Source organism: Rattus norvegicus, chromosome 10 (assembly GCF_036323735.1).
Source record: "Rattus norvegicus strain BN/NHsdMcwi chromosome 10, GRCr8, whole genome shotgun sequence".
Taxonomy (NCBI): domain Eukaryota; kingdom Metazoa; phylum Chordata; class Mammalia; order Rodentia; family Muridae; genus Rattus; species Rattus norvegicus.
This window is the reverse complement of record NC_086028.1, coordinates 105844091-105869973: the sequence shown is the minus strand read 5'-3', so window position 1 is coordinate 105869973 and position 25883 is coordinate 105844091. Positions and strand designations below refer to the sequence as shown.

The following is a 25883-nucleotide window of genomic DNA, read 5'->3' as shown; positions in this document are numbered from 1 at the left end:
AAACCTTTTCTGTTAATTTTAAAAAAGAGGCCACCATCAGTGTTTAAAAGCACCTACTATGCTGGATGGTGGTGGTGCACACCTTTAATCCCAGCACTTGGGTGGCAGAGGCAGGCGGATCTCTGAGTTCAAGACCAACCTGGCCTACATAGGGAGTTCCAGAACAACCAAGGCTACATAGAAAAACCCTGCCCCACCCCAATAAATAAACAGATAGATAGATAGATAGATAGATAGATAGATAGATAGATAGATAGATAGATAAGATAGAGCACTTACTTGCATAGAGACCTTGGTTTTAGTTCCCAGCACCCACATGGCATCCTACAACCATCTATAACTCCAGTACCAGGAGATCCAGCACCCTCAACACGATGCAGAAACATACACATAATAAATCATAGAAAGAGCAAGCCAGGTGTGGTGGCACTTTGCCTATAATTCCAGATTTTGGAGGTGAAAGCAAAGGATCAGGAATTCCAGGTCATTCTCAGCTATATAGTGAGTTTTGAGAACAGCCTGGGCTATGTGGTGTATATGATGCTTTCTTAGAACAAAAACGACTGAGGTTCAATGGCAGAGTTCTTATTTAGCACGTGCAAGACCCTGGACCACCATCCCAACCTACACACACACACACACACACACACACACACACACACACACACACGCTTGTTGATAAAAATTAATAATATATGCGGATAATTTTTTAAAGCATTTGAGTTTATAGTATTGTTATTTAATGTAACTTCTGTTGGAGAGGGCATCTGAGCTTCGGTGTCCCGAACCCTTTGGCCGACAGGAGAGCCCACAACTATTCACTATCAGCAGTAGAGTCACTACTCATGTACTCCGAAAGCTTCTTTGAAAGCAGTTGGAAAGAATGGGCAGAGGTGGCACAATTACCGCGCGGTCCCGCCAGGAACTAGAGAGGGCCTGGGATGCGCGGGGGTCCTCAAGGGGTGCCAGGACCCGCAAGCTCCGCCTTCCTAAAGCCCCGCCCCTCTGCCTGCCCCACTCCACCTTGGCTTTCCGCAGCTCCTCCCACGCCGGGACTTACAGGACAGCCTAACGGCCCAATGACCTACCCGAAGATCAGAGAGGGCGTCCGGAGAGCCAATCCCTGAGCGGCGCGCGCTGCAAAGGCGGGCCGGCGTGACGGACAGCGGAGGAGGCGCCAGGCTGGTTGCTAGCCGCCGCCGCTCGCCCCTGCGGACAGCGCTTTATTGTCACCCACGGCGGAGGCCGCGCCAGCCCGGTGGGGCCCCGGCTGGCTCTGCAGCCGCGCCCGCCAGGCCGAGCCCACGGGCCCTGCGCCCCAGGCTGGGTCCGCGCAGGTGAGGGGCGTCTCGCGGTGAGGGGTCGGGCCCTGCAGCGAGGACGGCCTGTTCCCAGTACCCCCAGTCCCGGAAGATCGCCGTGGGGTCCAGTCGGGAGGCCCAGATCCCCTGCTTTAAACCTTAAGAGGCCTGGGGGATGCGGGTCGCCCGTGGAGGAGCTCAGCAATGCGCTACTCAAGAGCCCTGCCTCTAAGAGTCAGCCGGCCCCCGAGGGAGCAGGCTCCTGCCCCTCCGGCTTCTGAGAGAGTCACGGTTTTGTCCAGGGTGAGGTTGGCCTCCCCAGCCTCCCGTCATCTGGCTTGTAGGTTTCCATGGAGAGGCTATGTTTACCGTCCAGAACCTCACTGGCTGCACGTGGTCCTGAAAAAGCTTTGTCCACTAGACTTAAGAGCTTAGGAGCCAGCCAGAGTCCACCAAGGTGTAGACAGTGCCCAGAAGGGGAAGGTGTTAGGTTTCCCCTACACAACCAGAAGTGTCTAACAGAGGACACTGGCCGGACTGATGGCAGAGCAGCCTCAGAGTAGGGATACTGCTCCCCACCACACACACCTGGATGTCAGTACCAAGGCAGCTTTACTTTGGACCGTGGTGAGTGCATGCTCCCGGCTCCCTGATTCTGCAAGGGGATTTTATTTTATTTTTTTCAGTTACTACTGTACTTTATTGTGTTCAACCAAATCACCATGTTACAAAAATAGCAAGCTGCCATAATAAAAAATAAGGCTCCTCTATCCAGCACCAGATAGCATCATTTTACTTTCAAGCCTAGAAATTGCACACTTGTATATAAACCAACCGAAGATGAGGATTGAGAGTTCATCTTGGTGGATTTTTCCTTTGATGAATATGAAGTGTCCTTCCTTATCTTTTTTGATGACTTTTAATTGAAATTTGATTTTATTTGATATTAGAATGGCTACTCCAGCTTGCTTCTTCTGACCATTTGCTTGGAAAGTTGTTTTCCAGCCTTTCACTCTGAGGTAGTGTCTGTCTTTGTCTCTGAGGTGTGTTTCCTGTAGGCAGCAGAATGCAGGGTCCTCATTGCGTATTGCAAGGGGATTTTAATAATCACTTAACATTTGTCCCATGGCCCCCGGGACCTGAGACTGCACGGTCCCTGTCCTCTGAAGGGAGTCCTAGAGAGAGCAAAACAGTTTGATGGAAGAAAAACTGATGGGGGTGGCGTGGAGGCAAGGGGGTTGCAGATGCAGCCGTGTGCTGAGATGCACTGCCTAGGTTTGAGGAACAGCAGGCTTAGTTAATGCACAGTGGAATGCTTCTAGAGAACAGGGTCAGAGCCGGACTTCTCAGGTACTCAGATTTTCCCCTGTGGGTGTAACCTGAGCTGAGAGCAGTGCGGAAGTATTGGGTGACTTGAGCACGGGCCCTGGCCAGATAGCGCTGCTATACTTGTGCAAAGCCCTTGAGGACCCAGTGGCCTGGACCAGGAATGGTCCTCAGGTGAGAGGGTGGGTAGAAGAGAGAGACTGGGCCTGGGTCCAGGGTGGGCTTAGACTTTCAGGGATGAGAAGAGTCAGTGGGAGACAGCAAGAGAGAGTATCCTGCAAGGGAGGTGTCAGGGTGCCTCTGAAACAAGAGAGCAGCTGTCAGGTCCCCAGAGTTCATGGATGTTCTGTGGTGATGCAGGGACTTAGGAGTCCACATCCTACTAGAGAGACTTGAAGCTGTTGAGGGATGTCCAGGGTCCAATCTCAAAGGCACATTTACCTCAGGATAGCCCAGGAAGATGCACCTTTTTTAAAGTATAGATAATGACCTAGGGCTGGGGTAATTGACGGGGCCAGGCTCATACCCACCACTGTCTGCTGCTAGCACTTCTGGGATCGCTGTCCCCCAGCTACTCACTGCTCACCGTTCAGAGCCCAGCAAGGGTTTAGAGCAGTCTTGCCTTCTCATGCTCCTGACTGAGCTCAGCCATCCCCAGTGGTGGCCTCCCAGAGTTTTGGTGGCAGGTAGACGCAGATGTCCAGGGCAAGTGGAGTTTGTGAGTGCAAGAGTTGAGATTCCTTCATGGTGTCTTGTCTTGTCTCCTCCTCCCCCTCTTCTTCCTCTTTTTGTTTGTTTGTTTCTCGAGACAGGGTTTCTCTGTGTAGCCCTGGCTGTCCTGGAACTCGTTCTGTAGACCAGGATGGCCTCAGATATCACAGAGATCCTCCCTACCTCTGCCTCCCAAGTGCTGGGATTAAAGGTGAGACACTATGTCTGTGAGAAGGGTTGTGCATGCTTAACTGGGACGTGGCTGTCCACACCTCAGGACCTGTCCCTGTTGAATACTTGGGTACAGTTCAAGAAGAGTAAAAGGCGGGGCTGGAGAGATGGCTCAGTGGTTAAGAGCACCGACTGCTCTTCCTGAGGTCCTGAGTTCAAATCCCAGCAACCACATGGTGGCTCACAACCATCTGTAATGGGATCTGGTGCCCTCCTCTGGTGTGTCTGAACACAGCCACAGTATACTCACATACAATAAATAAAATCTAAAAAAAAAAAAAAAAAAAAAAAGAAGAGTAAAAGGCACACATAGGCCAGGTAGTGGTGCACACTTTCAATGCCAGCACTCAGGAGTCAGAGGTGGGTAGATCTCTGTGAGTTTTGAGGCCAACCTGGGTCTTCAGAGTGAGTTCCAGACAGGACAGCCAGGTCTGTACAGTGAAACCCTGTTTTGAAAATATATATATTTATTTCACTGTATGTGTATATGTCTGTGTACCCACAGAGGCCAAAAGAGGGTGTCAGATCCCCTGGAGTTAACGGGCAGTTGAGCCACTGATGTGGGTACTAAGAATCAGGTTCTCTTCCTCTAGAAAAGCAGCAAGCCACTCTTCATGACTGGGTTCTCTCTCTCTAAGCTTCATCCCCATCTCATGTAGCCCAGGATGGCCTTGAATTCACTATCTGAGAATGGTCTGAAATTCGTGGTTCTCCCACCTCGCCTCCACCTCCTGAGGGCTGTGCACATTTACCGCCATACTGGTTTATGCTGAAGACGGGACAGAGCCACATCCCTAACTCTGCGGTGTCTTATTGTGCCTCCCATTTCTTTCTCAGGGCTAGCCTGGTCCACCATGAAAGGTTCACGGACCATCAGTGCCACTCCCGAAGGCAGTCCAGAAGGTATGGACTTGAGTCTGATTGGCCTCCCTCTACCCATGTCCCAGCGGCCCGGCAGTGCCTCTGCCGCAAAGTCTATTTTCCGCTCCGTGTCTGTGGCCACAGGCAGTGAGCCGAGAAAAAAGGCACTGGTGAGTGTGGGGGCCGGGACCCTCTTGGGGTGACGACTAGTCTCTGGGTACAGTTCCACACAAGAACATATATTTCATATCCATGGTCATCTGTGGACAGGGAGGAACTGGACCACGCAAGCCTGGTGAGCCGTGCTGTTGCAGATCCAGATCCTTCTGACATGGGGCTTACCCCTCCTGTTCCACTGTATTTAGGTTTCTTTGGTTCTTCAAATGGGCAGACCAGCGCAAGAGTGACCTTGTAGAAACTGGGTGGGCAGCAGATGGGCAGGGGCTGGGGCTTTGGGGAGAGCTGCCTTCCCTTTCCCAGCCTACCTTTGTGGAGCATGGATAAGGGATGTCACTCAGAAATTCATGGGGCGAGCACGAGGGGCCAAGCGGGACTCTTGCTGCTCTCCAAAGCTGTTCTCTGCTAGGCCAAGCCAAGAGGAGATCAAGTGGTTCAGGTGCCAGGGCTGTGCCTGAGTCTGGCCTGAGCTTCTAAACCAGGGAGGAGCCTGGGTGAGACCTGCATGCTGCCTCTCTGAGACTCTCCACCTGAGAAGCAGGTCCTTGCTGAGGGTGAAGGGCTGGTTGATGGTCTAAACTTTCTTGATTAAAAGCTGTTTATTCTTCTTCTTCTTCCTCTTCTTATTCTTTCTCCTCTTCTTCCTCCTATTCTTCCTTTTCCTCCTCCTCTTCCTCATCCTCACTTTCCTCCTCTTCCCCCTCATCTTCCTCCTCTCTTCCTCCTCTTCTTCCTCTTCCTCCTCCTCATCCCCCCTTTCTCCTCATCTTCCTCCTCCTCTTCCTCTCTTCCTCACCTTCCCCTTTTCCTCCTCCTCCTCCTCCTCTTCCTCTTCCTCTTCCTCCTCTTCCCCCTCATCTTCCTCCTCTCTTCCTCCCCTTCTTCCTCTTCCTCCTCCTCATCCCCCTTTTCTCCTCATCTTCCTCCTCCTCTTCCTCTCTTCCTCACCTTCCCCTTCTTTTCCTCCTCCTCCTCTTCCTCTTCCTCCTCTTCCCCCCTCATCTTCCTCCCCTCTTCCTCCTCTTCTTCCTCTTCCTCCTCTTCCTCCTCTTCCTCTTCTTTTCCTCCCCCTCATCTTCCTCCTCTTCTTCCTCTTCCTCCTCCTCCTCCTTCTTCCTGAAAAAGTGTGTCAGATGGCATAGGCCTCCACTGCTCAGGCTGCATCCTGGAGCAGAGATAGCAAGACAGTAGAGGACATTTGGTTTGGACAAGTTGCTGCAGTGAAGCAAAGCCAAACCAGCTGCCATCTGCCTTAGCTGAGGGATGGGCAGCTCAGACCAGTGTGACTCTCAACCCTGCAGCCCTCTGCAGCCACAGCCTTGCTCTTGAGTTTCTGGGTTTCATCCTATTTGGATCCCTCTACTGCCCTGAAGCCCTAAGCAAAGAGGGGAGCCAGGGCCACATATGTGGACCGAAGATCGTTGTATAGTTGAGGACCCCTACCACATGCCTGGGCCTCCTCTGTGGCTACCTGGACACAGCCACCTCTCCCAGGCCTCCTGCTGAGAGCAGTCCTACCATGCCAGTCTTTCCTTCGGTGACAGCTCGGTGACAGTTCCTGTGACTCAGTTCTGGGTGAGGAAAGCTGCCAGGTCCTCTCTCGGGACTCCTCTCTGGGATCGATCCAGCTGTTTATTTTGTTAGATGACGCTACCCCTGCTATACTTAATGAAAGAACGGCCCACCAGGCCAGGACCTCCTCTGGACAGGCCTCATTTTACTGCTGGTCCTTGTCACTGTTTGACCTCATTGGGATTCTGAAGGTCATTTGCTCTGGGCACGCCTTCAAATCCCAGGAGACCCAGCTTGTCATCGGAGCAGATGCTGCATATGTGACAATGGAGCGAGCCAGCTTTGTCTGCGGGGGCGGGGGGGGGTGAGGGGGGCCGCTACTCCTGGGCTGATGGCATTCAGCCTTTGCACAGGTGGAGTTTAGGGTTCTTAACCCATGCCCTCATGTATCTGATGAGCATTCCATACCCTTCTGCGAACACAAGAGCCACCTTTATCTCTTTCCTCGGTGTGGAGAACGTAAAACTGCCACCAGGAAAATGGGGGGAAGGAAAGGGGTACCCCTGAGTCGTCCCTCATGCAGTCGATGTATTCAACAGTTCCATATTATTAAGTGGCATATCTGACAGTAGGTCAGATGTGCCACTGTTTAAAGTGCAGAGGGCCAGAGAAGGAAGAGGTGAGCACAGCTGTGCCTGGTCTGCAGGTGGCCCATGCTCCACTGTGCTTGCTTCCTCTCCTGGGAATACCAGGCCCCCTGTTGATGACCATAGTGACAGAGCGAGCAGTTCCTAGGAGGTCCAACCCCACTGCAGGGGTGAAGGGCTCCCCACTTTGCATTATACACCTAGGCTCGCAGAGGCTGGACCCTGTCCCATACCCACCGATGGCTAGGTCATCCATCCTGTGACCACCCCCTTAACTGTCCTTGTACCACTAAGAGCCTCCCAGCTTGTTTGGAACCCAGGACACTGTCTCCAGGTGATTTCTCTAAGGCCCAGCCTGGTGCTGAGCAGCCCAGCAATAGCCTGAGGCTTTCTCCGCTAAGTAGGCTCTCCTCTCCCTTCTGCAGGAGGCCACTGGGCCTGGGGGCCCCCGAGCTATCAACAATCTTCGAAGATCCAACAGTACTACGCAGGTCAACCAGTCATGGACCGGCTCCCCCAGGTAACCTATTGTGACTACCGGCCCCTCTCTAACTCTTCAGGTGATCTTGTCCCATCAGGTAACTCCAACCACCCTTCTCCTTCCTCCCCAGCCCTTCCCACAGCTCTGTCCGTTGTGGTCTCTGCTGGGCAGTGGGATCTGGTGGCCTCCATAGGTTCTGAGCCAACAGAGGAGGCCCCTCCCCTGGGAAAATAGGAGCTGCACTCCTACCACACAGACAGGGAGCCTCAGGACCTGGGATGTAGCAGCTGAGATAGTGTGTAACACTCTCCGGGTGTCCCCACTGCCTGCTGAATTGCTGGTGCCTGAAAAATGCAGGATGTACTGGGGGGGGGGTGCACATTCGAGGGTGCTAGAAGTCGGGTGTATACGGGGGCTGTACATGCACACGTCTGTGGCATGTGGATTCGTGGAGTATTCTTCATGTGTGGCATGTATATGGAGTATTTGTAGTTTGTGGTGTTTGTGTGTTATGTGTGTGTGGGATGTCTAGAGGACTTGGTGCATATAGGGTGCACATGTGTATACGTGTGTGTGAGTGCACATGCGTGTGCTCGTGTCTGAGTGGTGTAGTGTGTGCATTCATGCGTTCGTGCATGTCTGTGTGGTGTAGTTATGCTTCTTTTTTTTTTTTTTTTTTCTTTTTTTCAGAGCTGGGGACCGAACCCAGGGCCTTGCGCTTGCTAGGCAAGTGCTCTACCACTGAGCTAAATCCCCAACCCAGTAGTTATGCTTCTTAATGACATCCAGGAAACCCTTTGCAGAGGTACCTGCACTTCTCTGGCTGTTGGCGAGCAGGCCTAGTTCTGTTAGCAGTTGAATGTCTTAGTCTCCTCCCCCTCACCCCATTGGCTGGGATAAAGTACCCTGACAAAAGCCACCTAGGGAAGAACTTGCTCCTTCAGTGCAGTCTGTCACTGCAGTGAAGTCGACCCAGCAGGAGCTGGAAGCAGCTGGTCACCTCTGCAGTTGGAGGAGGGTAATGGCTGCCCTTCTCAGCTCCCTTTCTGCAGGTACAGTCCAACCAATCAAGGAATGGTGCTGGCCACACGGAGGAGAAAGAGTGGACATGTCTTCCCACCTCACATTAATGGATCATAAAGTCATGCTTAGAGGCCAGTTCCTAGATGATTGTAGATTTTGTTAAGTTGACAAAACCCAGCACAACCCCACCCCTTATCAGCCTGTTACCCAAATACATCACTCTGAAGTCACAACCTCCCACTCCCACTCCTTATCCTCATATGCTCCTGACTGAGTTATAATAGAAAATGCTTCTGGTCTAGCTTAAAAGTCTCTGTAGTCTGTAACAGCTCCTATTTTTAAGGGGGTAGGGGGACCTAGGAAGCACAAGGCCCTGGGTTCGGTCCCCAGCTCCGAAAAAAAGAACCCAAAAAAAAAAGGGGGTAGGGGGATATTTATTTAACACATCAGAGCCCAGAATAAGATTTGTATTCCAGGGCTGGAGAGATGGCTCAGCGGTTAAGAGCACCCGACTGCTCTTCCAGAGGTCATGAGCTCAATTCCCAGCAACCACATGGTGGCTCACAACCATCTGTAAAGAGATCCGATTCTCTCTTCTGGTGTATCTGAAGACAGCTACAGTGTACTTATATATAATAAATGAATAAATCTTTAAAAAAAAAAAAGATTTGTATTCCAAAATGGAAGAATAGGGCACAGCAAAGAACAGGGCAAGTCCTTCAACCGAATCTGGCATTGGGGGCTCATAAGGCGTTCTTTGGGTTCTAGAAGGCTTTGTTCCCCCTGCACACATTCTGGGGTCCAGACTGCAACCCAGCTGTCCTTCACAGCTTCCTGCATAGCTTGCCCAGGTGTCCCCATGCAGCCTCACTAAGTGCAGCTTCCCTGACCCTGTTATAACTCTTGCAGTCTGCAGTCTGCATGCTATAATACTACCAGCACCACGTGGACAGCACCAAGTCCTGTCAGCCCAAGATGTATCTGAGCGTCATGGGCCATAGGTATATATATAGTGCTGTGTGAGCTATAGGGAGCCTCAGCAGCTACTATAGCGAGCCTCAGCAGCTAAAGCAGAACAATGCTTCCCTTGATGGTTGTTTTGGAGCAGGGCATCCCTGGGTCTCTGGAGGCCTTTTGTGAGCTGTCATGTGGGTGCTGGGAACCCAAATTGAGTCCTCTGCAAGAGCAGCTGTGCACCGAACAGCCAAGCCTCCTCTCTAACTCCTAAGAGCGACTTGGTTTCATTTTCACGTCCCAGAGCCTTTGACAGTGGAGTCTGCCTTGGAGGAACTTTTCCTGTTGTCCAGGTGCAAAGAATGTGTCCTTTTCCAACTGTAGCTGTTTTGTGAGCCTTTCTCCCCAGGCTGGCGTCCCCTCCACCTCCTGCAAGCTTAAAAACCCTGCTCCTGGTTTGTTTCAATATAAGTCTGACTAAGAGTCTCGGCTTAGATGCCTGGCTGTCATGAACTTTCTCCTGCTAGATAAACTGGTCTATGACTTTTGAATTCAGGCTCACCTAAATTTCAGGACTCTTGTAAAATGTAGCCAGACTTATTGCTACACCGCAACAGCCTAAGGCCTTTGTTTCTATTTGCAGCCCCGCCCCACCCCCACCTCCCACCCCCACAGCTGTCTTTACTTTTTGTGTGTGTGGTTTTGGGGTGGTTTTTTTTTTTTTTTTTTTTTTTTTGCTCTGCAGACAGCATTAGGTTTTCCCTTTTCTTGAGCCCCAAATGTCCAAGTCCCTGCCACAAACCCTCTCCCAAGGCCAACGTGGCTACATTTATCACAGCAGCAACTCTTCTATTCCCATCAAATTTCTGTATTCTTTACATTTTGTATGACTGTCACCAGACAGTGGGAGCTCGTGGTAGCAACTTCTTGTGGCCGACAGGAAGTGGGAAGGAGCATGCTGAACCGGAAGTGGAACCTGGAAGGGCCTACCCCTATTCACATACTTCTATCACCCAGGCCCCATTTCCTAGAGGTTCCACAAGCTGGGGATGGAGTGCTTAAGGGATGTTTTAGATTCAGCCATGGCATTCTGCCCTCTTGAGGTGCTGTGGCCCTGTGGAGGGCCTCATGTCCTATGTCTTACTGTGCTGGCTCCAAGCTGTCCCCTATCTCTCCATAGCCTTGCTTTTTCGGATGACAATTGCCAGAGGAGAGCTCTTCAGTGCTGTGGCCCCTGTGGCCCCTCTGGTCCTTATTTCTTTGTGACTTTTTTTTTTTTTTTTTTTTTTTTTGGAGCTGAGGACCGAACCCAGGACCTTGCGCTTGCTAGGCAAGCGCTCTACCACTGAGCTAAATCCCCAACCCCCTTTGTGACTTTTTCATGAGCTCCCACCAATCCCAGTGTCCATGGGACAATCTTGCATATTTCTTGCTAGATTGTCTAGGGCCTTGCAGTCCCTGCCGGTGCATGCTGGGCGTCCTTCCCCATTTCTGATGGGTTTCGGTGTTGACTCTGGCCCCGTGTCCTTTCTGGATTTTAGCACTGCATTGTGTCTAGTCTTGTCACTGTGAATCAGGACAAGTCTTTCCCTTTTCCCTCCCTGCCTTCCATGTTCAGGCAGACCAAGCCCACCCTGTCCACACGAAAGTGGATTTTCTGGTACTTTCTTTTGTGGCCAGCCAGCATGGCTGGTGATGCCAACAGTGTGCCTTAGCCTTTGTCAGGCGTGACAAGTGAGGCCTGCCACAGGGTATGGAGTCTGTCAGTGTGGCAGTCTTGGCAGGGTAGGCCTGGGCTGAGAAGAGACTTCTGGGAACTGATGGCCCATCATCTCCCGTTTCCCTGGAGAGTGTGGAAGTGGCAGTCCAGAACCAGGGGTGCCGACTCTGCTGAGTTTTGTCTGTCCACTCTTGTTGACCTGCAGTTTCTGTACCACACAGCTCACGTAGTCTCAGGAACACCTCAGAGGTTGTGCTTATTTGTCGGTGATGGAGACGGAACCCAGGGCCCTGCACGCACCGGGCAAGCACTCTGCTGCTGAGCCAGATCTTGGCCCATTCGCTATGTTCAGTGCAGCCAGCCTCACGGTCTTATCCAGAGCATATCTCTCCCATATCTGCTCTCTGTGGCCTCCAGCTTCCACCAGCCACCAGTCTGCACTCTGGCCCTGTGGGTCTGCCTGCTCTGGACGTTTCTGAGTAACTGGAATGAGATGCTGTGCAGCCTGTTGTATGTGGGACTTCCACCGAGTGTGATGCTTTCAAGGCTCATTGTGTGACAGTGTATAAGGCTGGGCCTTGCCGCCCCGTGCTCAGTCTATGTACCTGCCGACGGAGCTTCCTACCTCACACGGGACATTGCTCCAGGCTGCCTCACTCCATCAGGGTCAGACCTTGGGGCATGATATGTCCATGGCCCCCCAGGGAGTTCCTGACATCTTCCGTGTGGCCTCTGACTGTCTCGGACTGACTGCTGTGTGGCTCTTTGTGTACACAGGGATGAGGACAGTGGTAGTAATCATGTCTTAAGGCCTGTGATCCTCAGGCTCAGTATAGCTACCCAGACTCCCCGACTTCCAGACCTTGTCCTACTGAGGCATCTCTGCCAGGTAGGAATATATGTCAGGGTTAAGAAACATGTTTTTAATGTATATAATGTTTGCTTATATACGTATATGTGCACCATGTGTGTACCTGCTGCCCGCGTAGGCTGGAAGAAGGTGCCAGATCCTCTGAAAATGGAGGTACCGAGGGTTTCCTGCACTCTGTGTAGGTGCAGGAAACCAAACTGGGTCCTATGCCAGGACAGGTAGCGCTCTCGGCCTCAGCCAACTCTCCAGCCTCCAGGAAACATTCTTAGAAACTGGGAGTGGCCAGACTCCTGTCCTGGAGTAGGCACACGCCTGTATTCCTTCCCGGCATCCCTCACACTTGACTGTGTGTGCTTCCCTCTCTCTGACACAGGCCAGCAGAGCCCACCGACTTCCTAATGCTCTTTGAGGGTAGCACCAGTGGGAGAAGAAGGGTGGCCAGCTTTAGCAAGGTGTCCAGCGAGAAGGGAGCCACGTGGAATGTCTTGGTAAGGATAGGCATGAAGCAGCGCGAGTCCTGGTGCTCCCGTCAGGTTCACCACCGGGTTCCTTCCACATTCCTCCTGCCTCTGCAGAGAGGGCGCGTGTGTCCCAGGCTTGCTGAGCTTCAGTCCTGACACTGGTCCCTTGGGGGATGGCGTCTGCTGCCTCATGGCACACAAGGGCCTGCTATTGTTTTTGGGCTGTGCTCCTAGTGTCCCAGGCTAAGAAGTGTCTGTGTGATCCACAGGATGACCAGCCTAGGGACTTTGCTTCACCAGCCAACAGTCAGAGTCCCAGCACCCTTGACTCTGCCTTGGGCCCACGGAGGAAGGAGTGTTCCCTAGCGCCCAGCTTCACTGCTAACAACAGGTACCATACACACACACACACAGAGAGAGAGAGAGAGAGAGAGAGAGAGAGAGAGAGAGAGAGAGAGAGGGCGCTTTGTCCAAAAACACTTTTTGTCTTTTATGTAGCTGGATTAAGCTACTTTGTACTGGATAGAAAAATCAATGACTAAACCAGCGGCTTTCCCCTCAGCCAAAGGAAGAGCCTGTAAGGCGGTAGCTTGCATAAAAGGGACCTGTGGCCGCTGTTTAGACAGTAGCAGTGGTCAGCCCAGCAAGCCTCTTGGAAGGCTTCTCTCCCTTGGAGGAGCCTTTTTTCTAGAGGTCTGAGTCACCCAGCTGTGACTTTCAGAAACTTCAAGGACAGGAGGTTCCTCGGGGCCAAGTGTCTCTGACTTGGAATGTCATTTGGGAGGTGCTATCTTTGGGGCTCCCAGCCTTCCTGCCAAGGGTGAGCCTGTGTCAGAGCTGTGCTCGTCACTCTTGGGGTCAGGCTTGCAAGGGACATGACAGACCAAAGCATGTTGTAGAGCAGTGACCAACATGGCAGGTGCTGGTGCTGTGGCCTCTCTGATAGACCAGGAGAAGCCACTCGAGAAAGTATTCTAGGCCACTTCCAAAGCAAGTGTGCATCCCTTGACCTTGGGGGTCAGGGAACACCATCCACTGTGGGTGCAGGACGGGGCTCTTGGCCACTGGGGAGCAGGCCATGGGGTTCCAGAGGTACGTAGTCGTTGCCACAGTGTGCACTGAGAGTTTTTACAGCAGCATGTAAAAACCACAAACCAAACCCGACTGTCTCCTCCAGCCCTGCTCCTTCCTGGTCTCTTTGACAGGAGCAACAAAGGAGCTGTGGGCAACTGTGTTACCACCATGGTGCATAACCACTACGCCTCCTCAAAGAAGGTGTCTCCTCCCAAGAGCTCCAACCAGACAGCCCCCTCCCTCAAGTAAGGCCTGCTCGCATGCACACATGAAGCATGTGGCCTGGGGGAGGGCCCTGGGTAGGCTGCACAGTGTGTGCGTCTGAAGATGCAGGCCCCGTGACAGGGTCCTTGGCTTGCAGTGGTGTTGCCAGTCCCATCCGGGCTAAGGCAGCCTCCTAGGGAGAGCAAACAGCTAACTGGGGACACTCAGGTCTGTGTCCGTAGAGGGGCCCTGGAAGGAAGCCCTTGTGCACGTACAGCAGAACCACGTGCCATAGTCAGAGTAACTGAGGCCCTGCACCCCAACAGGGCCTCACTTAGAATCAGTGGTTCTTGGAGTTCTTGAGTCTGTCTGGTCCTGGACTTCTATAATGAGAGCATGTTTCTGTTTATAAAACATAAAGGACGTTTACACAGGTGCCAGCCAATGGGATTTTGGGGTAGAGGTAGTTCTGGGGGCCAGCAAGGTGGAGCTGAAAGGTCAACCTTGCACCATAGTCCGTGGGCCTCCTCCAGGCTTGGAACCATGGGATGGGTCAGGGGCCCTGCCTGGAGCTGCAGACACAGCTAGGCTTCTCTCTGTCCCATCAGCAATATTGTGAAGGCAGCAGCTCGTGAGGGCGGTGAGGGCAGCGACTTTGGGAAGCCTCGGAAGAACTTCTCCAGTGTCAGTCAGTCCACTCGGGGCACCACCGGCCTGCTGAGGAGGAAGGAGGTGACTGAGGAGGAAGCTGAGAGGTGACGTTTCTCATGGAGTTGTGGGGCAAGGGTCTTAACAATAAGAGTTTTCACCTCATAGTTGGCTTGGCTTTTAACCAGTGTGAGCGGGAGCCCATACTTGCTGAGATTCCATGTGTATAAAATGCAAAGGAGAGATGGGTAGAGGGGGGGAGGGGGCAGTAGGCACTTGGGGCATGACAGGAGCCAGGATACCGCAGGGATTGTTCTCTGAGGGTGATGGGAATGTTCTAGAACCGGGTTGTGCTGATGGATGCACAACCCTGTAAATTTGCCTCAGAAAGCCGTGAATTGTATGCCACAAATGGGAGGGTTTTATAGCACAGTAATTATACCTCCGTGAAACTGGTGATTAAAAACACATTTAGCAGAAAGAAGATAAAAGACTGAGGAGAACAAACACCTGCCTGTGAGGCTGCAGCGGTGGGCACAGGCGGGGCCTTCCGTGGCTACCTCCTGTGAGGCTCTCCTTGACAGCGCCCTTTGGGGCTGCAGCGGTGGGCAGGGCCTTCTGTGGCCACCAGGGTGGCTCCTTGCCAGGACCTGTTAGCAGGTGAATAACTGCACTGGGGGCTCCCAGGGGGCCTCAGGACTTCCATCCAGACCACCCACCTGGCCTGTGACTCAGGGCTGAGTATGGGGAGGGGTCCTGCAAGTAGACAGTGGGAGGGAGGCGAGGCCAGGAGCCGTCAGCTCCCCAGAGCCCCATCTTGGTGCTCCCATGGATGGGCCTCACTGCGGAGCCAGGGCGCCATGGCAGGCAGCCGGAGGAATGTGGTCCTCTGTTGCTACCCTTGGCAGCCATCTGTGCATAGCCCTTCTAGTCAAGGTGGAGGGGTTGGTTTAATCAACTTTATTTTTTCTTTTCTTTTTTTCGGAGCTGGGGACCGAACCCAGGGCCTTGCGCTCACTAGGCAAATGCTCTACCGCTGAGCTAAATCCCCAACCCCCGAGTTACTATTTTCTTGCAGTACGGGGACGGGACCCAGAGGTTTGCATATACTCAGCAAGAGCTACACCACTGAGCTCTCTCCCCAGCCCAATGGGTTCAGTTTTAAAATGTAGGTGGTTGCACAAGCGTACGTTCCCAGGGGTAGTAGAGGTAGGAGGACCAGTAGTTCTAGGTCATCCTCAGATACATAGTTTAATTTGAGGCCAGAGTGGAACATGTGACTCTGGCTCAAAACAAGTGGCCGGGTGTGGTGTCCCACACCTGTAGTCCCAGCACTCAGGAGGCCGAGGAGGAGGATCTCTGAGTCCAAGGCCAGCCTGGACTGCGTATGGAGTCTAGGACAACCAAGGCTACATAGAGAGACCCTGCCTTCAAAACAAAGCAAACAACCCTCCAATGAGTAACACTAAAAATGATTAGGCTCTTCACCCTACCCCAGCTCCCTCAGCCCCCCACCGTGGGGCCAGCTCTTCTCCCCCAACCTTAGCAGTCACCGACTGTTTGTCTTGTGTGCTTTGGTGGTCTCGCCTCCTCGCAGGCTGTGGAGTGCTGGAGCTTGGACACTCGCATCACCCCTTGGTTGTTTCCAAGGGAAGTGGGTTTAGGTTTTTAAGGATCTAGAAGGGGCCGCCTTCCCCATCATAAGCTGGCGGGAAAGGGCCGTGCGTAGCCACCACCGTCTCTCTCCCTCTGGACACTTGACCAACAGCTTCTTGTTCTAGGGGTACAGGGACACGGGGACCCCTTCTGGCCCTGAGTCTGGTTCTCTGGGCAGGTTCATCCAGCAGGTAAACCAGGCCGCAGTCACCATCCAACGCTGGTACCGCTGTCAGGTACAGAGGCGCCGAACAGGAGCAGCAAGCCTCGAGCACCTGCTGGCATCCAAGCGAGAGGTCAGTGTGATTGCAGGCTGGGCATCCATCCCTTAGGGTCTCGCTGCCTCAGAGCATACAGCGGGTGAATCAAGTGCAGTTCTTAAGACAAATCAAATGGACGTCAGACCTGGAATCACCCATGAGTGTGGCACCTTCTTGTCCTCAATGCCGCTGTTCGGTCGATGTGCCATGACCAGCCAGGACCGAGACGACGCCCTGAGCAAGCTCCCGGCTGAGTGCTACAAAGCCCTGTCTCCTTGATACGCCCGCATCTTAGTGTGGGTCTGGCCCTCTGTTGAGCCAAGCGACAGGTTCAGTGTCCTAAGGAATCTCACCCTTCCATGCTGACACTCAGGGCTCCTGTGGAGACCTCCCAGCTGGTGTTCCAGGACTCTGTCCATCTTCCAGTGCTATAAAGTTTATCGCTTTGGTTTCCCCACAGGGGCAGAGGCAACGGTTGGGAAGTGGGAACCTTCTGGACCTGCACCGGCAGGAGGAAGCAGCAAGGAAGAAGGCCCGGGAGGAGAAGGCTCGCCAGGCCAGGCAGGCAGCCATTCAGGTACCGGCTACCCCAGGTGTCGGCCCCCAGCCCAGACACCAGAGAGCACGAGCCAGCCCCTAGCCCGTTCTGTGTGACACTGATGCTTGGGAACCCTGAGCCTCAGGGGAGCTAGGCTGCAAAATGGTAAGAGGACACCTACTTTTGGGGGCTGCTCAGAGATGCTCCTCTGTCAGGAACTGCAGCAGAAACGAGCCCAGAAAGCACGGGAAGTGGAGCACAGGCCACCTAAGGAGAGACCAGAGACCAGGGCACTGGAGCAGCCTCGACCCACCCAGGAGCCGCCCTCCATGCCCAGCAGCGTCACACACCCCAAGGCCAACAATGCTGGTGAGTGAGTGGGTCTGTGTCCACCTCCACCTGACCCTATGGTGAGGTGAAGCTGCAGGCTCTGCCAGACTTCAGGCCTCGTGTGGCCAGGCAAGGTGACGTTTACCTGCAGAACTGGGATCTCAGCCCCAGATCTGCTCCCCACTTCTGCTGCCTGGGTCACTCGTGGTGCTGGACTTGAGGGCGGCCAGGCCTCAACAAATGAATTACTCAAGGCCCAGCACTCTGGGGTTGCACTTCCTCCCGCACAGTTTCACACCCCGGAAGACTGGCGCCCCTTAATGTCTCTTGGGGCTTATACCTGGCTCCTTCCCAGCTCTCCTCCCAGGTCAGGCCCTTGGAGGGGTGACAGTGCATTCTGTTTTACAGGTGCCAGCCTCTACCCCACAGGCCCCGCAGACCCCTGCCCTCCTGCCTCTGAATCATTCCCAGAGCGACAGCCATCTCTAGAGGACAAGCCACAGGTCGAGACATGTCCATGCCTGGGTGGCCATGCCCCCTGCCTTCTCCTTAGCTTTGGGGTCCTTCTGTGTCCTGAAGGAGCCCAGGGAGCTGCTGTTGTGGTGTGAGACAGTGGCCTGCTGATCTTGCTGTGGGGAGGTCTCAGAACTATTCTGGAATCCTGCCAGTTCACGTTCATTAGGGGAGGGCTCCTGGGTCGCTCTCCACAGATGGGACAGGAAGGCCACAGGCTGCTTAGCGTGACTCTGGGCTGGAGACTTTCTCCTCTGAGGACAGCATCTTGAGTCATGTGTCAAGCGGTGGACACACTGGCCCGTGGGATGGGTGCCCAGCACCGTGGGTACAGGGGCCGACTCTTAGCTACCACTGGCCTTGCTGATCTCCTTCCCGGCCTGTCTACTGCAGGATGCCCATTCCCAGGTTGAAGCCAGAGAGGACTTGGCAGCGTTGGCCTCGACCAGGAGCAAGACCAGGGCCAGAGCAACCCTAGATGATCTTCTGGACACGCTGAAGCTGCTGGAGGAGGAGCCTGAGCCGCTGCTTCACCCCAAGGCCTACCGTCAGGACAGATACGCCTGGATGGATGAGGTAAGCAGGGGCAGTCGGGAGGCCTCCACAGCGAGCAGATCAGGGAAGGCATGGGTCACCATGTTCCTGCCTTAGATGAGACCCTAACAAGGGCCAGATGTGGCCTGTTGTGGCTCTCTCTTCCTGTCTGGTCTCCTTGAAATTGGGACACAGTGACCCAGGAGGGTGCACACCTCTCTTGCTGTCACAATATTCTGAAAGGTCTGAGCCACCAGGGGGCTCTTGTAGCCATAGCCAGGTCTACTGCCCCCACCCCCACTGCCCCCATCCCTTGGGACCCCAAGTTCTCAGGCTTCTCCAAGCCTCCATGCTGGCCCCTGCAGGAGGAGGATACCAACCCCCTGACTGCAGACAACCTGGAGAAGTTTGGGAAACTCAGTGCAGCCCCTGGCCCCCCCGACGACGGGACCCTACTCTCCGAGGCCAAGCTGCAGAGCATCATGACCTTCCTGGACGAGATGGAGAAGTCAGGGCAGGAGCGGCCCGCACCCTGGCGGGAGGTAGTCCCCAACAGCGGGAAGGGGTCGTTCACAAGGCCCCAGTGTGGCAACAGCAGCAGTCCCAGTCCCAGGTTCTGAACAGAAGTGAAAGCTGTCGGGGCTGCCCTGTCCTACCCTAGCATCCTCTCTAGATAGGTCATCCTGTCCAGGTGGGTGATCTGACATCCCTGGGCTCTTGTGTCTGGGGGCTGTGTCCTGAGTGAATAGCAGTGACCGAGATGAACACAGGGATACGTCTTGTTTTCACGCGGCAGGAAGGTCGGGAGAGGGTAGTTCAGGCCCCGTGATCTGTGTTTGAGCATGGAGGCATAGCCCCCTCCTGCGCTGATTAATAAATACAGTATCCACGGTTGACCTGTTGCCCACCATCCCTTGACCAGGTGTCCTACGTAGCTGACCCCTCGCAGCAGGGTGGGACAGGTCATGTAGTGACTCCACACGGAGGGCGGGCATCAGGTAACTGCTGGGTGGCCTGCCTGAGGACTGTCATATCCCTAGAGCCTGGTGCTAGAGGCGGGCCCAAGGTCCCTGGAACTGGGGTCTGAGGGAACTACGTCCGTGATGCGGCTGAAGCTGGAGCTAGAGGAGAAGAAACAGGCCATGGTTCTGCTGCAGAGAGCTCTGGTGAGACATTAGCCATCAGTCAGGGCTCTAGCTGGGATGGGGCCTGAGCCATTGTCACCCCACAGCTCTGCCTTTGCCTTCTCCCCCACATGGCACTTGGTGCCTGGCAGAGACTCAACGCCAGTGTCTCCTGTCCATGCTCCCCGCAGGCGCAACAGCGGGACCTCGCCACTCGCCGTGTTAAGGAGACAGAGAAGGAGCTGAGCCGGCAGCTGCGGCAGCAGAAGGAGCAGTACGAGGCCACCATCCAGCGGCACTTGTCCTTCATTGACCAGGTGACAGTTGGGGGGACAGTTCTGGCCCCGTGGGAGAGACCATAGGGCGGCCAGCAGAGCCTCATGGTGCCTCCATCACAGCTGATCGAAGACAAGAAAGTCCTTAGCGAGAAGTGTGAGGCGGTGGTGGCTGAGCTGAAGCAGGGGGACCAGCGGTGTCGGGAGCGTGTGGCACAGGTGCAGGAGCAGCACGAACTGGTGAGCCCATGCCAGGCCAGGGCCCCTGGGGGCAGCCGATGCCAGGCCGGGGTCCCTGGGGGCAGTGGCAACGTGGTAGCCTGGCTGTCCTAGAACTCACTTTATAGACCAGGACGGCCTCGAACTCACAGAGATCCCCATCTGGCCTTGCTTTTTTGTTTGTTATTGTTTGGGGGGGTGGGAATTTATTTATTTATTTATTGGTACCGTTCCCTTTTTTTTTTTTTTTAATTATCTATAAGTACACTGTAGCTGTCTTCAGACACACCAGAAGAGGGCATCAGATCTCATTACAGATGGTTGTGAGCCACCACGTGGTTGCTGGGATTTGAACTCAGGACCTCTGGAAGAGCAGTCAGTGCTCTTAACCGCTGAGCCATCTCTCCAGCCTCCCCTACAACCCCCTCCCCTGCTCCCATTCCCTCTTTTTAAACTGCATCCAAGTGTTCCACAGGGACGGGTGCTGAGGTGTGGGCTGCCACATCTCAGGTAAGCATGCACAGCCTACCTGACCCTCCTCACAGGACAGTGGCTGTAGACCCAGGAGCCCAAGCCTGGCCTACTCCAATGGCATCCTGAGTGACAGAACCTGCCCAGCTTAGCTGCACCAGGCTTCTCCAGCTCCCACCTGATTGGCCTGCAGATGCTGATTAAAAGTCTCAGCCACCGACCTCTGCTTCTTTCTGAAGCCACCCTAGACTGGAGCCCAGACCCCATGCGAGGGTGGGCTGACTGTTTAGAGAGATCCCAGTGTCCATGGCCCCAGCCAGAATTAGGGACTGAAGTTCTCAGGTAGTCTCTGTTTCAGCAGAAGTCATGTCTCTAGGCCATCCCAGCAACCCAAGAACCCCTCCCCCACCTCCCCCAACACCCCCCCCCCCCGTTAGGGACCTTCCTTTCGGGTAAGAGCAGGATCCTTGGCTTCCCTTCGGAGAAGAATTTCAATATAAAGCACAGTTGGCATTTATTAGAGGCGTGTGACAGATCTTAGGCACAGGAGTTGGTAGATGTGCTCAGGAGACCTACAGGTGTGAGTGTGGACTTCTCTGAGAGGATCGGGCTTTCTACACAGAGGCTGTATGTAAGATTCTGTGGCTTTCTAAGTTACACTGTTAGAGTGTGCAACTTGCAAGGTTTAAGGGGTGAAGAATTTCTTCCTATAAGTGAGCTTGTAATATCTGAGGTGAATTTCTGAGGTGAATATGAGGCTGCCACTTAAGTTTGGGGATGAGAGAATTGCTAAGGCAGTTATAAAGCGTTCTGACCTTCAGTGTGCCTACTGATTTTAATGTTTTTTGTTGGTGGCATCTCTAAGAAAGCACACATTATCACTTTAGTAAGTGACTTTTGTTGACACTCTGTGGATGTTATCTGTCAGCAGGAAAGGTACAACAGCTCCTGGATGGAAAGCCTCTTCTTCCTATGTCCCCTTCATTCTCTGCGTTTCTCTGTGGCCTCAGTCACAGTGGGTGGTGGCATCCCTCTCAGAGATGGGACCTCTAGCAGCCAGTGGCTATAACTACTGTACTGCATGTTACCTCAGGCTAGAATATATGTGGTGTGGTGGTCCCACCCTGGGGAGAGAGAAAGGAGCCATGCAGCCTATAGGCCCAGTAGGTGGACTCACTGTCGTCCTTCACGCAGGAGATCAAGAAACTCAAAGAACTCATGAGCGCCACCGAGAAAATCCGGCGTGAGAAGTGGATTAACGAGAAAACGAAAAAGATCAAGGAAATCACAGTCAGAGGTGGGGCCTCCCCGCCCCGCTCCTCACCAGTGGCAGTGTGTGTGCATAGGTGTTGTTAGGTGAGGCCGTGGTCATGGCTGCCTAGGGCAGGTAGACACAAACCCCAGTTCAACTGCTGGCTCCCAGTTCACTGAAGCCTGAGGGGACCTCCGGCCCCTGGAGGCTAGTGTGGGAACATGAAGGCACCTAGGTCACACTGCAGAAACTGGAGAAAACGGTAGAAAAGGACCCAGCATCCTTTAGGCTGATGGACCCGGTATGTGAATGAGGTTTTAGGTTTCACCTTCAGACTGCCCTTGTGGAGAGTCTTCTTCCTCCAGGATCCTGGGTGGGGTGGCATCATGCCACTGGGAGAGCCAGTGGTCAGAGCACCAAGAGGCTGGGCAGCCTTGTGTACCACAGGCTTGGCAAGCCATCGTGGTCTGATGGTATATCCAAAACACCCCTGGAGCTAGGTCTCTGGAGTGCAGCCTCATCTCCCTCTTATCCACTGACTCTAGTCTTCCTCTGGTATATCAGGCTTGCTGTGATTTGGGGCAGTGGCTGGATGGGAGGGGACTCACAGCCCTATCTCTAGTGCAACCCCTGTCCCCACAGGTCTAGAGCCTGAGATCCAGAAACTAATTGCCAAGCACAAGCAGGAGGTGAGGAGGCTCAGGGGCCTGCATGAGGCTGAGCTGCAACAGCGCGAGGAGCAGGCCGCACAGCGCCACCTGCGTCAGGCAGAGGAGCTGCGGGAGCACCTGGAGCGGGAGAGGGAGGCGCTGGGCCAGCAAGAGCGGGAGCGAGCCCAGCAGAGGTAGGAGGGCACTGGAGGCTGTGGTCTTATAGCAGCCCCTTGACTCCCCCAGAACAGTGTGGGACTTGTGCAGGCCACCTGCTGTGAGGGTTCCTTGTGTGGTCCTGGGATGCGGTGGCCGAGGGACATGGCTGGGTGAGTCTGTATGCGTAGGCAGAGTGACCAGCAGGCCAGGTCCCCTATAAGGCTGTCCTCTCCTCTCGTGACCTGCTGGGCCTTTGCTCTCCCACTCTCAGGAAAGACAGGTCATGGCAGCAGCTTGCTCAGGTCAAAGAAGCAGGTGTCTGCCTCCCACCTGAGTGGGTCTAAGCCGAGAGGGGCCAGTGTGAGGATACAGTAAGCCACAAACTCGGCTGAGCTGAGGCCATTTCACAGCCTTGTCAGGGTCTGCAGCTGAAGGAGGCCGCAGCCCTGGGACAACAGAGGGTCCCTGTGATCTAGTGTGACCATGCTGGCTGGCACGGCAGGGTGACCAGCATGGACCAGCATGTGGGCACCCACTGGTGTAAGCATCCTCACTGCCCTGCAGGTTGGAGCAGCACCTGGAGCAGGAACAGCGGGCCTTGGAGCAGCAGCGGCGACGGCTCTACACTGAGGTGGCCGAGGAGAAGGAGCGACTGGGCCAGCAGGCAGCCAGGTGCCACCCAGGGCCATCCTCCTCCCAGTGACCCCTGGCCTGCCCATCCCCTCTCACAATGACCCGTTGCCTGACTCTTGCTGGCCTGCAGGCAGCGGGTGGAGCTGGAGGAGCTGAGGCAGCAGCTGGAGGAGAGCAGTGCAGCCCTCACTCGAGCCCTGAGAGCCGAGTTCGAGAGGAGCCGAGAGGAGCAGGAGCGGAGGCACCAGGTGAGCATGGTCCCCTTCGGAGTGCCGCTGAGTCTGGCCTGCTGTGGAGGAAGCGAGTCTCCTCTGCCTCAGGCCCTCACAGTCTGCCCCCCTCAGATGGAGCTGAAGGCCCTGAAGGACCAGCTGGAAGCTGAGAGACAGGCGTGGGTGGCCAGCTGTGCCAAGAAGGAGGTAGGCCTGGACAGGGCGGGCCGCTGCTCAGGGCTTCCTGGTCACTCACCACGGGCATCACTGCTAGCTGTGGGGGACCTTGGTGGATCATTGCGTGCTGCTCACTGTGCACATGTGGATCCAGGACATTAGAATTGGAACAAGAGGAAGTGGGGCCAGGGACATCCTGGAGACCTGACTTGTCCTTCCTCACCTGCTATGAGGATGTAGTTACCCCATCTGCATTCTTCAGAGTATACCCAGCCCCTGAAGCCCCTGAGGGCCCCGGCCTCTGGTCTTTCCTTTTAGGAATTCACAAGTCCCTTGGCCACAGATCAGGTTTATCACTTTGGCTTGGCCTGTCTAGCAGACAGTAGGAATTGATTGATTGTCCTGGGCTATAGTTCTCGAAGAGAGAGGAACAGCCTGCTACAGTGGTCTAAAGAGACATGCTACCCCGGGCCGTCTCATGCCCCTGTGTTCACAGGAGGCGCTGAAAAGAAAACATGGTCCTCTTGGGACCTGGGGCCTGCACAGGGCTGGAGCCCTTCACCCTAGACTGTGTATCCCTGTGGCTCTCAGCGGGGACCAATCCCCCAGAGCCCAGCAAGGCTAGTCCTGCCTGTCTCCAGCTTCTCTGTGCCTCCTGCTGGCCGATTCTGAGACAGCCGTGTGCCCTTCCAGGAAGCATGGCTGCTGACCAGGGAACGTGAGCTGAAGGAGGAGATCCGAAAAGGCCGAGACCAAGAGATTGAGTTGGTCATCCACCGGCTGGAGGCTGATATGACCTTGGCTAAGGAGGAGAGCGAGAGAGCAGCCGAGAACCGGTGAGCTGCCTCCTGCCTTTAGCTCTGCAGTCAGTCAGGGCAGAGCCCAGGGCAGAGCAGTGTGAACAGCGCTTGTCTTCACACCGCCTCTGCCCGCTAGTGTGAAACGTGTGCGTGACAAGTATGAGACCGAGCTCTCGGAGCTGGAGCAGTCGGAGCGCAAGCTTCAGGAGCGGTGCACAGAGCTGAAAGGACGTCTGGGAGAGGCTGAAGGGGAGAAGGAGCGGCTGCAGTCTCTACTACGCCAGAAAGAGAAGGAACTGGATGACCTGCGGGTGGTGAGTAGCCCGGGGCTTTCTGCATCGGGGTGGGGCCGGGGGGAGCTCCACCCCGCCTTCCTGCTCACAGCCTCCCCTGCTTGTTAGGTAAACACACAGATGTGCAGTGAGCGGGCCAGCCTGGCCCAAGTGGTCCGACAGGAGTTTGCTGAGCAGCTGGCAGCCTCCCAGGAGGAGACCCAGAGGGTGAAGGCAGAGCTCGCAGAGCTGCGGGCCCGTCAGCAGATGGAGCTAGATGAGGTGCATCGGAGGTGGGTGGTCAGGACTGCAGGTAGGGTACAGAGGACCAGTCATGCCTCCTCCTGTCTCTTCCAAACAAGCAGGTGTAGCCCATGGCACAGCTCACATGGCTTCCATCTCTGTGCCAGGATGGCTAGGCGTTTCCCCTGGGCGTCACTGAGCTCTAGAGCATCCCCTGTCTCAGGGCTAGGAAAGACACACGTGCCCTCGACCAAGGAGATGGTCAGGATTCTGGCTGGAACAGGTGTTGTTCAGCAGAGGGCCAGCAGCAGAGAGGGTGACAGTAGCCTCCCAGAATCTCCTTAGTCCTTCCAAAGGCTAAGGCTGCCAGCCTCTGTGCCTGACATGAGAGTAAGACACCTGTCTTGGTCAGCATAGCACCCTGCCCCAACCCAGTCTCTTCCCAAAACCACCTTAGGGTCTGGTTATCATGGAGACAGTGGCCCAGGGCCAGCTGCTCGGGTCAAAGTGGAGCAGGGCTGAGGCTAGGTGGTAGGAGGCTGCCCTTCAGGACCCGGGCCTGAAGTTGGGCTGCGCAGAAGCCCACTGCCCATCACTGCAGGGTGAAGACGGCTCTAGCGAGGAAGGAGGCAGCCGTGAACAGTCTCCGGAAACAGCACGAGGTGGGTCCCTCTGGTGGTCTGGGAGTGTCCTGCTAGGGGAGGGTCTCCAGGGCTGACTGAAATGTGTTGCAGGCTGCCGAGAAGCGGGCGGACCACCTGGAGGAGCTGCTGGAGCAACACAAAGGGCCATCTTTGAGTTCCAAGTGACATCTCCCTTGGGACGACAAGCCAAGCCTGAGGCAGACGCTCAGGCCTGTGGCTGGTGTCCAGGTCATGCTCCAAGACACAGGGCTGAGGGTAGGACAACAGCTGGTGTGTGAGAGGCACCGTGGAGCCCACTGCCCAGGACACTACTGTCTGCAAGCCTGCAGCTGTTCTGTAGTAAAATGGTTAGGTGGCTTTTTTAACTGTTTCATGTCACCTGCTTGACTTTCTCTTTATTGGGTGTGGAGAGCAGAAAGCTGGAGATCACTAAGGGCCCCGCAGCATGGTCAGGAGTGGTGTTCCTGGCTGTAGGACTAGCTCCGACTCTTACACTTGTCCACGCTGACAGGGAGGCGGCTTGCAGCCAGCCCTTCTGCTCTCAGCTCCAATCCCCAGCAGGTACTCGGCCGTTTGTTCCTGCCCTGGCCTCTCAGGAGGACAGCAGGCTCAACTCTTGGAAGGAACTGTATTTCTAGGTTAGCCCAGTAACCTCAGCTGCTGCTGCTCCCCTCCCCCTCCTCCTTTTTTTTTTTTGGTTCTTTTTTTCGGAGGTGGGG

The 25883-nt window shown here is 54.7% G+C and overlaps 1 protein-coding gene and 2 non-coding genes across 5 annotated transcripts; all 3 read left to right on the top strand.

Moving 5' to 3' along the window:
• Positions 1-1162: 1162 nt before the first annotated feature.
• On the top strand, positions 1163-25541 carry Cep131 (centrosomal protein 131). 3 transcript variants are annotated; one of them, NM_001108310.1, is made up of 26 exons: positions 1177-1337; positions 4407-4600; positions 7192-7286; positions 12189-12303; positions 12546-12667; positions 13482-13595; positions 14163-14309; positions 16037-16154; positions 16579-16695; positions 16872-17025; positions 17395-17489; positions 17893-18075; positions 18399-18575; positions 19074-19199; positions 19349-19474; positions 19556-19672; positions 21317-21419; positions 22017-22218; positions 22748-22855; positions 22947-23064; positions 23161-23235; positions 23899-24041; positions 24142-24319; positions 24407-24570; positions 25122-25182; positions 25255-25541. In NM_001108310.1, the coding sequence occupies exons 2-26, from the start codon at positions 4424-4426 to the stop codon at positions 25327-25329; spliced, it is 3210 nt and encodes a 1069-aa protein (NP_001101780.1). In that variant the 5' UTR covers positions 1177-1337; positions 4407-4423; the 3' UTR covers positions 25330-25541. The 3 variants fall into 3 exon arrangements, with proteins under 3 accessions (XP_038942368.1, NP_001101780.1, XP_038942369.1); XM_039086441.2 differs by having other exon boundaries at positions 1264-1337; positions 4407-4472; positions 25255-25534; XM_039086440.2 differs by lacking the exon at positions 13482-13595 and having other exon boundaries at positions 1163-1337; positions 25255-25534.
• On the top strand, positions 21926-22037 carry Mir3562 (microRNA 3562). The gene has a single exon (NR_037344.1). It is a non-coding gene; the product is annotated as a microRNA 3562 (primary transcript).
• Mir3594 (microRNA 3594) lies at positions 24080-24144 on the top strand. The gene has a single exon (NR_037395.1). It is a non-coding gene; the product is annotated as a microRNA 3594 (primary transcript).
• Positions 25542-25883: the final 342 nt, after the last annotated feature.

Coding starts and splice junctions, on each gene's coding strand:
- Cep131 (NM_001108310.1), top strand. CDS start 4,424: ATGAAAGGTTCACGGACCATCAGTGCCACTCCCGAAGGCAGTCCAGAA. Junction 14,310..16,036: donor ACTGAGGAGGAAGCTGAGAG/GTGACGTTTCTC, acceptor TTCTCTGGGCAG/GTTCATCCAGCAGGTAAACC. Junction 23,236..23,898: donor CCAGCTGTGCCAAGAAGGAG/GTAGGCCTGGAC, acceptor GTGCCCTTCCAG/GAAGCATGGCTGCTGACCAG.